The 12,139-nt window shown below is 41.0% G+C and overlaps 1 protein-coding gene across 2 annotated transcripts in view; it reads right to left on the bottom strand.

The window, feature by feature from the left end:
* BBS1 (Bardet-Biedl syndrome 1) overlaps positions 1–12,139 on the bottom strand; it is a 67,040-nt gene that overhangs the window by 20,747 nt on the left and 34,154 nt on the right. For both annotated transcript variants that reach the window (XM_089658079.1, XM_089658080.1), the window contains 8 exons: positions 11,721–11,759; positions 11,509–11,581; positions 6,196–6,327; positions 5,857–5,963; positions 3,563–3,683; positions 3,283–3,441; positions 2,041–2,110; positions 198–356 (listed from right to left, as the gene is read on the bottom strand). In XM_089658079.1, the coding sequence (XP_089514205.1) occupies positions 198–356; positions 2,041–2,110; positions 3,283–3,441; positions 3,563–3,683; positions 5,857–5,963; positions 6,196–6,327; positions 11,509–11,581; positions 11,721–11,759 (860 nt within the window). The remainder of the gene's footprint in view (positions 1–197; positions 357–2,040; positions 2,111–3,282; positions 3,442–3,562; positions 3,684–5,856; positions 5,964–6,195; positions 6,328–11,508; positions 11,582–11,720; positions 11,760–12,139) is intronic.

Below are 12,139 nucleotides of genomic sequence, written 5' to 3'. Positions count from 1 at the left end.
TAGCAGGTCTAGATTAAATTTTAAGGGCATTTGGTGAAATCAGTTGACTCAATGAAGGCAAGAAAGAATTTGAACGAAAATCTCACAGTGTATGGCCAGCATGAGCGCTTTACACATATAACCATAACTTATGGACAGAGGGTAGAATTTGTATACTTTTTCTTCCCAGTGGAAAACAATGTCAATAATTCACCTACCCACAGCATTCTCTCTCTCCCGCAGGGTCTGGTCTACATAAAGTTTGGTTTTCTTGGGGACATTAAGTTTGATGCTCTGTCCAATAGGGGGACCAGAAGATGTATCCTTTTCCTCAAACTGAGCAGTCCTTTTCAAGATCTTAATAATGAGTCCTCCTCCTGAGTGAAAAAAACAAGAAATTGTTGGAATAAGTGGCTAGTAATAGACATTTAAAGGATTTAAAGAAGAAAGCTCTGAAAGTTAAGAGAAAAAATTGCTCCTTAAAGTATTATAAACTTGTCAAAACCATGGGAAATTCAGGCTAAAAAAATAAAACGCATAAAGGGGTTGTCTTCAGTGAAAACTGTGCATAAAAACAATTACAACTAGATGAGATCATGGCAGCTGAAATTATATGTAAAATTTAACTTTTCTAATAAAGTTAAGCTTGGATTACTCTGCACTATTCAAGTGTGCATTTTGGCTTTCTTTAAATGGACCTCACTAACCAATTTCAAGTTGGGGGGCACTGTGGAGCTAAGCCCAACATGAAATGCAACATGAAAAGTAAAGGATTTGCATATAACTTCAGCTTTCTTCTCTAGAAATCTTCCATTTTGACTTGCAGACTCACAGAACCTAATCTCTCTGCTTATGCAATTTTTATCCCAACTTCAGCTTTAACCACTGGGGCCAAGATATGCAGTATTTTAAAAGGGCAGTTAAAGCATACCCTCTATTCAGAAATATGATGTATTCCAGAGAGGACACAAATTCCAGCTAGCAGAAACATCTATGTTTGAAGACTTAAGCATTTCCATTCAACACAGAGGTAAGATCTTCCACATCTCGGAGGTTTAAAATTCCTGCAAACTATTGTATCAACACTGGAGTTTCTGACAGATGTCACAGTACTGGGAAAGAAATCCAAGGGGGCAGACATCGGTTCACTGGTCAACACAGATTGTTTTCTTGAAATGGAGGATTCAAGTTATTCTAGTTTCTATCAAAACTTGGAAATCTGAAATCGGTCAGGCCTGGGGGTAATTTTGAATTCCTGATAGTGGGGTATCAGGGTGAATCAGATGGTGAGATGTTGAGCGTATTAAGGAACTTTCAAAGGCCATTTACAGTATATCCTATGGAGGGGGTGGGGTGTGAGGTTGCAACACTATAGGCATATAGACATGTATCCTCAAAGCACTTTGAGAGCTTGTGAAAGGCAGCTGTGTGATATAGTGACAGTATGCCCAGGCCCCTGTCAGGTTTAGAGAGCCGGAGGATAGTTTGTTGCAGTCTAGCTGGCTTTCGTGACCAAATGAAAGACCAGAAGAGCCTTATGTTCCCACGAGAAGGGTGGAGTGCGGGTGCATGTAGCACCTGAAGAATATATCATATTTTGGGGAAAACAGTCATTTCATTTATGCTACAAAGCCCAACCAACGAGATCTAGATCTGCTCGAATACATTTCAAAAGTGTGTGTGTGGGGTCCCCTGATATAGAACGATGCCTAAATAGTTCATTGAAACAGAAATCCATTTAAAAGGAAAGTTCTCAATAAGGGATTTGCTCTGCAACTCCCTGAGCAAAACGTTAGGCACCTCAGATTTCTGGAAGTTTATTTTAAAACGGTGAGTGATTAGTAAAGTCATCAAATTCTTTCATGTCAATGGATGTGTGATATTAAAAGAGAAAAAAAGAAAAAAAAATAATCAACTACATATGCTGCAACCTGGTTTACCCCTCCAAGATTGACTCCTTTGAAATTAGTGTTTGCACTAATCTTTTATAGGAAAGGTTTGAGTGTGGGACATTTAATTTTTAAAATTACTTTTTGTTATAGTTGGAGATCTGTACTCTACCTTTTGTAGTCATGATTAAAGTGTCATCTTCTCTTCCGTATCTTCCAAAGCACAGGCTGGTCACTATGTCCTGAAGGAAATCAGAGCTTAATGAATGATATTATTGCAAGGTACAGCATAACGGTAACTGTTATATACAGTTTTTATAAAGAGAACGAAACCGAAACAATTCCAGGTGCTCACATTCCAAAGTACAAACTCAAAGAGGAGGCTCTTTCATCTCCAAACTGAGAAAATGTAAAGAACACCTTATATAGATCAATGGATGGATGCCGCTCAGACTGATCTCGGGAGTTCAGTGTATGTGGGATGGCCTCAGCTGCCACTCTGACTACGCCCACTGATGCGTTTCGCCCCAGCCACCGGGGGCTTGATCACAGAGCGGCAGCTGAGGCCATCTCACATACACTGAACTCCCAGAATCGGTCTGAGCAGCATCCATCCATTGAGCTTACCCAGTTTCTGGAACACTAGCGGATGCTGCTCCCATTTTCCTCTGTTAGCAGGGTGATTACTTTCTAGTGTTTCCTGGCTTGGAGCGATGCCATATATCTCCTACAACACCTTATTTAGCATGACTAGACTTTTTCTACCAGAAATATAACTTATACTTTACATTTGGAGACTAAAACAGGGCTTAGGTATAAAAGCAGGTAACCTTGTAAGCATAGTCCAACTGATTGGTTTTAAAGGAATCTATAGCAAATTTTCAGGGAGTACTAATTTAAAGTTACTACTATATAAAGTTTACTTGAAAGTATTTCTACTCCTAAGAGGCTGTAATTGCTGTCTGACTATGGTGAGGTCATTGAGATGTGAAGTGAAATCAGGGGTAAGACGCTAGCAGGGAGCCTTGATAATCCATATTCTACAGTCTTCCAAAGTACCAAAGTGCTCCCCAAAAGAAGAAATTCACCTCAACAATCATAAATCCTGTATACTGCTTGTGAGTGTTCTCAGATGATAAAAAGGGCTACAGCATGCCTGGTGATACTTGGTGCAACACTTCCCTGTTGAACCAGCTGAAATTCAATCCATCTATGGCTGGCACTAAGTTGATCATTGCTTTTGGCACAAAGTTACTTTATAAACCACACAGCATTTCTAAGTTACTAAAAAGTTCAAGAACAGAACAGTACAGATTGAACACATATACATGCGAGTTACCAGTGAGCCCATCGGGGTGTACAAAGTATGTGAAAAATGACCCATTAGTAAAATAAAAGGTTTCCATAGACTCACTGGGGTAGAAATAACACTCAGCAGATTCTTATCTCTATACAGGTGAACTTCCAGATTCTTCAGCCCCACCAACACAGCCTGAATACTGCGCGACTTCTGCTCCAGCAAAGACATTGTCATAATGGATGCAGGGAGGGTAACTGTCCACAGCCTCTTTCCCTGCCACGATATGATAAAATGTTACAGATGCATCTTGTAAATCTTTGGGTTTAAGGTTTTAAAACTGCATTGACAATTATAGCAAATGACATATCGAATACATTTATCTTGGCATGCTTACTTTTTGTGAGTATCCATGCAAAGTCTCCTGAGATGTTCCAATAATTATATTTTTCTGGACACGGAGCAATCCTACCACCTGTGCACTCAGTTCAATGCTGTATTTGGGACGCTTGGAGTCTCTATGAAAAGTCATCCAAACTGTGTTTTAGTTTCAGTAAATAATTTTGTGGTACTTAAAATTGATATAGATTTGCAAGTGACCCTCTGGTGGCTTTCCGTATGTCATATACAGTGCAATCAATGTTCTAACTGAAGAACTACTGCAAAAACACAAACAAAAGAGGGTGCATCAGCATAGTGCATTATCCTATGGGTACTATATTAAAAAATAAATTACATACAAACCATGCAAGTTTTTAGCATATCAAGCCTCCAGCTCGTGGCACAGTTGTTCATTTGAACCAGAGTGTTCCAATGCCAGAGAGACACCATCTGGGATCCAAACCAGCTTATGTATTTCCAGGGTAAGATGAGGCTTTGATGGAGAGGGTTTACCCTCAAAACATGTAAGCTGTTTTGGGTCCCAGACGGCATCTCTCTGGCGTTGGAACACTCTGGGTCAGACGAATCATTGTGACACGAACTAGAGGCTTGATATACTATTAACTTGCATGGTTTGGGAGTATGTAATTTATTGATTTCTTTTAACTGCTTCCCACCCAGCCACTGTACATAACAGGGCAGGTGGAACAAGCGCCATTCTAACAGGACATACCCGTACATCCTGTCAGATTCTAGGCTCACACACGGCTGTGCAATGGCGCTATCCAGTAATGGCTGTATCTCTTGGACACAGCACATCACAGATTGGGACATGGGTGCTGTGATTGGCACTCTCAATCTTGTGATGGCTGTGTCCAAATCACAGCCATCACACAATGTAAACAACACACAGCCACTCCACACCAGTGCACCAAGCACCATCTGTCCCATCAACATCTGTCAGTGTATCAGTGCACAAAAACATCTGTCACAGTGTCCCATCAACATCTGTCAGAGTGTCCCAGTGCACATCAACATCTGTCGGTATCCCTAGTGGACCGTCAACATCTGTCAGTGTACCAGATGTCCCATCAATATCTGTCACAGTGTACCAGTGCACAAAAACATCTGCAATAGTGCTCAAATGCAACATTTGTCACAATGTACCAGTGTCCCATCAACATCTGCAATAGTGTCCCATTGCAACATCTACATCTGTCAGTGTCCCTGTTGGACCTTTAACATCTGTCAGTGTCCCTAGCAGACCAAAACCATCTTATGGTGTCCCAGTGGACCAGCAACATCTGTGTGTCAGAAATATCTTAGAATCTGATAACTTTGTGCTAAAAAAATTGAAAACAAAAAAATGATGCCTCATAGAAAATACGTTGGGGTGTTTGCTTTCCAAAATGTTGTAATGTGTAGGTGTTTCCACTGTCCTCTCTATGTTGCTAGGCTGTGAAAAAGTCTCACATGTAGTATTGCCATACTCAGGAGGAGTAGCAGAATGTATTCTGGGGTGTATTAATTAGTATGTCCATCCTGTGTGTTAGAAATATCTTATAAATTGACAACTTTGAGTATAAAAAAAAAACAAAAAACAAACCAAACACATGCGTTTTCATTTTCTTTCAACATTTTCCAAAAACTTGTGGCAAAAAATGACATGTTCAAAGGACTCATTATGCCTCATAGAAAACACATTGGGGTGTTTGCTTTCCAAAATGTGGTCATTTTGTGGGTGTTTTCATTGTCCTGGTGCTTCAGGGCCTTCAAAAGTGTGATAGGTAGTCAGGATATTAGATGTGTAATTTATGCTCTGTGAAAGCCCAAAAGGTGCCTGGGCCCCTCTATGTGGTTAGGCTATGAAAAAAATCTCACACATGTGATATCCTCTTACTTGGGAGAAGTAGCAGAATGTGTTTTGGGGTGTAACTGCAAGTTTGCAAGATTACTGTGTGCGAGAATAAGTTGTTAAAATGAACCTCCATATAAAAAAGGCAGCCCTTATGTTAAACAGCCCTCATATAAAAATGAAAAACTAAAAAAAAAAAAAAACTAAAAAAAATTCCAGTGTATAACGATCAGCAGAGGTTCATTTTATTCACATTTTGTTGATCAGATTCACATATATATCATAAGAAGGTAAAATATTCCTGCTGAAGAATCCATTAAGGTCCAAGCAATAACCAAAATACAAAAGAATAAACCTGCTGTATTACTAATTTGGTTCTTCATTATTCCCTAGAACAGGCAACAAACAAGTAGATGGTGCAGCACACATAAAGACATACCTAAAGGCTTCCTTACCTACGTAGAATGTAGACATTGCCATTACGGCAAGCTACTGTGACACGGTATTCAATGTCATACTGTCCATTCACATCCAGAAGAGTGGGTACACTGGGAAGACTGACCTGCCAACATAAACAGATATGAGTGGCAACTATCACAGTGTACACTTTAAGAAGTCCATCTTCCTACAGCACCAGTATCTTTTGCCTTACTGGAATTATTTTTGCTTTCAGAATAGGTTTACATGGAGCACGTTTCTGACACCTGCTAATCACTAGTAATACTTCTACAGTCACAGCTTGTTAATGCAGATCCTTGAAAATAAAATAATACATGCTTTCCAAAGGTACTCACTCGAGTAAGAATAGTAAACGCCTCTGGATCCAGTATAAATATTTCTTCACTTTCTGTACCGATAACAAGACAGCACACAGCATCCTCATCTGCCATGTTCTTCTTCAGAGTTGCCATACATGTGATCACAGTCTACAGTATACAATCAAAAAGAGATGCTTACAAAAATATATTGTATATGGACTGTAATTATTAAAATAGTTTAGATTATATACAGTCATGGTCAAAAATATTGGTACCCGTGCATTTCTATCAGATAATGCACCCCTTTGCCCAGAAAACTGTTGCAATTACAAATGTTTAGGCATTCTCATGTTTATTTCTTTTGTTTGTATTGGTATGACACAAAAAAGTGGAGAAACTAAAAGCCAAGTCTTACACTTTCCATGCAAAACACCAAAAATGGACTTCAAACTTCTTGAAAATATTGCACACAGTGGACACAGGAACATTAAGATCTGTTAATTGATACAGGTGAGTTTAATTACAAAATTACAGGAGCATCACAAACTTGGAAAGCAATAACTTCTTAAACTTTTGAGAAGGTGCCAATAATTTCTTTTAGTCCATTTTGGGGTTTTGCATTGAATGTGTCAGATTTGGCTTTTTGTTTCTCCACTTTTATTGTCATACCAATACAAACAAAAGAAAAAAACATGACAATGCCAAAACATTTGTAATTGCAACAATTTTCTGGGTGAAGTGGTGAATTAATGTGACAGAAATGTATATATATATATATATATATATATAAATAAATGGTATCTATCTTTTTCTATCTAACATATAGATAGAAACATCATAAATGATGTTCAAAAAAGACTAATACCCAAACTGAACTCATGACAGATATGAAAAATACCATTTAATCCAGTTATCAATTCATCAAAAATCATTACATACATTTCTGCACACGGCTAGCATAAATATCCCAATCTTCCTTTATATTAGGCATTCTTTTATGGCATATGAGGTGATCAGGACACTGGTATGGGGTATGGCGGTCATCAGAATGCTGGTATGGTGTATAGCGGTGATCAGGGTGCTGGTATGGCATTTGTCAGTGACCAGGGAGCTGGTATGGCATATGGCAGTGATCAGGGCACTGGTATGGCATACGGCAGTGATCAGGACACTGGTATGGCATACGGCAGTGATCAGGACACTGGTATGGCATACGGCAGTGATCAGGACACTGGTATGGCATACGGCAGTGATCAGGGCACTGGTACGGTGAATTGTGGTAATCAGGACGCTGGTATGGCAGTGATCAGGTCATTGTTATGGTGTATGGCGGTGTTATTGTGAGCACCATTAACACTGGGACAGGTGACAGAGGCTGGATGCATTGTTTACTATTACTACACTGGGGGCAGTGATCAGGGACACTGGGGCAGGGTGACACTGTAGTCTGAGTGTACATGCACTGTAACAAGCAGTGTACACTCACAGGCTGCAGCAATGGTTCTCCTCTCTGCTCTCACAGCCGATCCGTGTGAGAGTAGAGAATACCAATGTTTTACTTTCGGCTTAGTATGTTTACCAAGCGATTGCTGTGACTGGACACAGCAATCATATGATAAAACACCATGTGATCAACCTGACACAGCGGGAATGTGATCCACTATGTCCAGGGGGACAAACCGATCACTGGGCTACTGGGTGCACCCACTGTTTGCCACGTGATGTGGGAGGCTGTTCAGGAACGTCCACCCACACCAGCACGCATCCTGTCTGGATATTTATGTACATGAGGCGGACAGTAATCGATTAAAAGATGGAGGAAGGCATATACTATTAGGTTATACTGCCACTAACCTGAGGACTGTATACTGCTTAACTAAAATACTACCGGTATGCCTGTGGCAAAGCAGTACCAAGAGCATGCTTATAAACACAGAGGGGTGGGGCTTGCATCTCTCAATGGATCCCATGAAAAAGATTTTTACGGTAAGTACAAAAATCCAATTTTCTTTCTCACCCATTGAAAACACAGGAAGCCAAATACTGTATTGTTGGGATGTCCAAAATCAGCTCAACTGAGGGGTGAGTGAGAACAAAAGGTCAACAGGCCCACAAAAACGAACAGAACTGGGCACTGCCTGCAGTTAAAGAGCCATCTTGAGAAAGGCATACCCAAAACTGGCATCATATGAGGCCTGCACACATCCTCCTGTTAACCACAAGGCTGCCTGATGCCGAAGAGCCCAAGAGGCACACCTGCTCAGATACTTGCATCACAGGGGTTATGTCAATGAGAAACGCAACCATGTGGGCAACAGTAGAGCAAGGAATATCACTGATAGGTTCACAAAGATGTTTGTGAAGTGCCAAGAGAAGCAAATTCAGGTCCCACAAAATCACAGGGAAGCAAACAGAGGGAGCCATATGAGAGACTACCTGCACAAAAGATCTTGATCAAGGAATGGGAAGCCAGTGGTCTCTGGAACAAGATCGCAAAAGCACTGATGGCACTGTCACTGGGCCAAACGCTGGTCTACACCTAGCAAAAAGTAGACTTCTTAATTTTTAGCATTATGGGATCAACAAGATGCCTCAGTCCCTTAGAACCTGGGTTTCAGTCATGCCATTAAAGCTAGCGACCAAGAAGCAGGAGCATAAAAACTCGATCCGCGAGACAGATCTGGACAATCTGGAAGAACCCACAGAAAGTTCACCAGGAAACTTTTGGTTGAAGTACCACAAAAGAAGGGAAACCACAGCGCTCTGAGTGTAGTATGTAGTGATAATGGCCTGAGAAAGGAGCATGCAGCCTCTTCCTGACTTCTAGTTCCAGTGACGTCACCGCTGTCAGCGTCAGGATACCCTTGCTTGCCCGGAGCCTTAGGAGCGACTGTCCTAGGTCTGGGGAGACACCACCTTCAGCAATCCGGACAGGATTACCCTTAGAAGATGGCTCTATGTGATATGTGGTTTATACAGCTTCTCTTGTGAGTTGCCTTATTTTTTAATAAAATAGTTTTTTTTACCTACCTACTACACCCAGAAAGCACTGCTTTTTACCTTCTTTTTTGTCTACCACAGAGGAGCTTCTACTCTGACAGCTAGCTGTCTTCTTATCCCGAGTCCGTATGGGACAAAGTCAGATGGAAATACTAACTATAAGTACTGTGGACTATTAACCCTTTACTATATGTTTGTTTGGGACATTCAGTGATTTTAAATGTTTTCTCCCCAAGGGCCACTATTTCTGGTTGTAGTACCACACCTGCCTGGGCCAATCCAAAGCCAAGAGCTATCACCAGAATGCCCTCCAACTTGATCCTGTGAAGCATACAAGGAAGGGGTTTTCAGGGGAGGAAAAGCCCAGATCAGGGACTACTGATCCCACAGTTACCAGAGCATCCATTGCTTCCAGTTGAGGATCTCTGTATCTGATGGCAAACCTTCCCAGTTTTCTGTTGAACCTGTAAGCCAGGAGGTCCACAACTAACATCCCCCACCCATGACAGGTTCTGGAGCACAACCAGGTGTGGGAAGCACTCTCCCAGGTCCAGGGGATGTTGGCTGAGGAAGTCTGCCAGCCAATTGTTCAAGCCTAGGATGTAAACTGCAGACAAGGCTGGAAAGCGAATTTCTGCCAAGGAAAGGATCTGCTCTAAACTTCTTTCTACAGTGAGAATTCTGTTTCCTCCCTGATTGATGATGTATGCCACTGCCATGACACTGTCAAAAAGTATACAGATTGCATAACTCATCAGCCAGGAAGTTCAGCCTGGCAGGAATAATCAAATTGCCGAAGTTTAAGAATGTTGATCAGGAGACAAGATTCCTACAACATCCAAGTTCTCTGCACTGATAGGGTGCCAAGGATTTCTCCCCAGCCTGACAGGCTGGTATTCATTGAGTGGATCTTACAGAAAACAGAAAGAAAGGACTTCACCAGCTGCAGAGCCAGATTCCTAAGCCACGGACAACCGAACCCTCAGTGCCAGAAGAACTGGTCTGTCCAAGGACTGGACTGATTTGACCCAGGAAGACATAATGTTGTGCTGTAGGGGTCTTAAGTGAATATGGAAAATGGGACTGCCTTGGAGCAAGCCATCAGACTGTTAGCCCCAGAACACTCATGGAAAAGAGAAGAGAGCTGGGCAACTCTTGGGCTTAAGAGTAGCAGTCTAGGAGTGGAGAGTTTAAAGTTTCTCCTAGGGAAGAAAAAAAGCTCTTGCTTTAGCGGTATCTAGGACTAGTCCAAGATATTCCAAGTAAGAACTCTATTCAATTGCCGATTTCTGGTGGTTCAGGATCAATCCAAACCTCTGCAAGGACTGGAGGGTTATGGCAAGATTGTCCACCAGGACTCATGCTAAAGATTCCCTAGCAGGAGGTCATCTAGATGTCCCACAGTGGTAATGCCCTGAGATGGGATACAGTTGGACTCACAGAGGGGGCAGAACACGTTTTAACAAAGTCTTATGCTGGCCTATAATTTTGGATTGTCAGAGTCTAATAGTCCTGTAGGAGGCAATGTAACCCGACAGTATACAGCTTCATGTGTCCCTTAATGGAAAAAAAGAAACATTTACCACAGGAAGGTACATTTTAAATGAAAAGGCAATACATATTTTTTTCAGTTTCATACAATGAGGAAAGACCATCCAACTGTTAAAGACTGCAGTGCTATCCTGATCTTGCTGGATTGGGTAACTAAAGTTTATGGGTGGATGCTGACAGCTGTCCATTGTAAGAGGAAAGCAAATCGAGGGGGGGGGGGGGGGAAACACAACAAAAACAAACAAACAAAAGAAACTCTGTCCTTATCAGATTGTCCCTTCCTGAAAATACAGCTCGTTTCTCTCTCTGCTCTTATCCCTACAAAAAATATAAATGTTTATCTACAAAATATTGACTTGGTTCCATTCATGAAAATGTTAAATCCATTGCAGAACCACTGAACCTGCAGATATTAAAGCCATTAGGAACAATGCAAATGACTAAACTCGTCACCAAACCTTTATTCTGATGGCAAGGGATTAAACTTACCTGTTACAGTCACACATTCATAAATCAGATTGCCAAGTCACACATTCAAAATTCAGATTGCTGAATAGTTAATCAAAGCTATTGAAACTGCAGATTTTTAAAATTTGGCATCTAATGCAAGTTTATTTAAAATTAAACTCTGAGGCCTATGCATGTGTGTTTACTGCCTATGTATGTTCACTGCCTCACTTTCTGTTGCTTGTCAGTGCTACCAAAGAATACTTTCTCAATAATGCATCAAGCAAGCAAAAAAAAAAAAAGTTCCCATGTGCCCATTTTGTTGTGTCATCAAAATGACAAGATGGTTACCTGTCGTTTCAGAGGTAACTGTTTATATGTATTTACAAAGGCCTCCATTTCTTGAGGATCAAGCATCAGGAACCTGCAGAAAAGTAGAGAGCCAGATGGTCATTGTGGGGTAAGGTGCTCAGCCTGCAGCTGACTGGATTATAGCTATTAAGAAAAGCAGATACGATTATAATGTTGAGGATTTTTTAAATAGACATCTGAATTATACATACCGGAGTGATCTCACTGAAAGAGGAATCTCTGCTTTATCCCTGCACAAAGAAACAAAAATCACACAGTGCTACATTTGGGAATACTGCATAACATTTAATATAAGCAGAACTCAATGTTAAGCAGCAGTGTTAAATTCAAACAAAAGGATGTATAAAAAAGTGAGACAAAAAAATATTAAAAAATGAATAAATGACTGCATCATCCTCACAAGTCCTCTCTTTCAGTAAAGAATGGCACCACATAAAGACATTGGGCCCATCTCTACAACATACCGGTACTTCCACAAGACAGGGGCCCTTTATTGATGCACGCAAAGGGAGCCCTGACTTACAAGTGGGCTGAATGACCCCTAGAAGAGGGTGAGTATTTCAGCGAGAGCACATACAATAATGGAATCTGAAAAGTGATTAGGTTTTCT

The sequence above is a fragment of the Staurois parvus genome, unplaced genomic scaffold (assembly GCF_062004578.1).
Source record: "Staurois parvus isolate SC_StPar_1 unplaced genomic scaffold, SC_StPar_1.0 ptg001051l, whole genome shotgun sequence".
Classification (NCBI taxonomy): domain Eukaryota; kingdom Metazoa; phylum Chordata; class Amphibia; order Anura; family Ranidae; genus Staurois; species Staurois parvus.
This window is presented reverse-complemented; position numbering and strand designations above follow the sequence as displayed.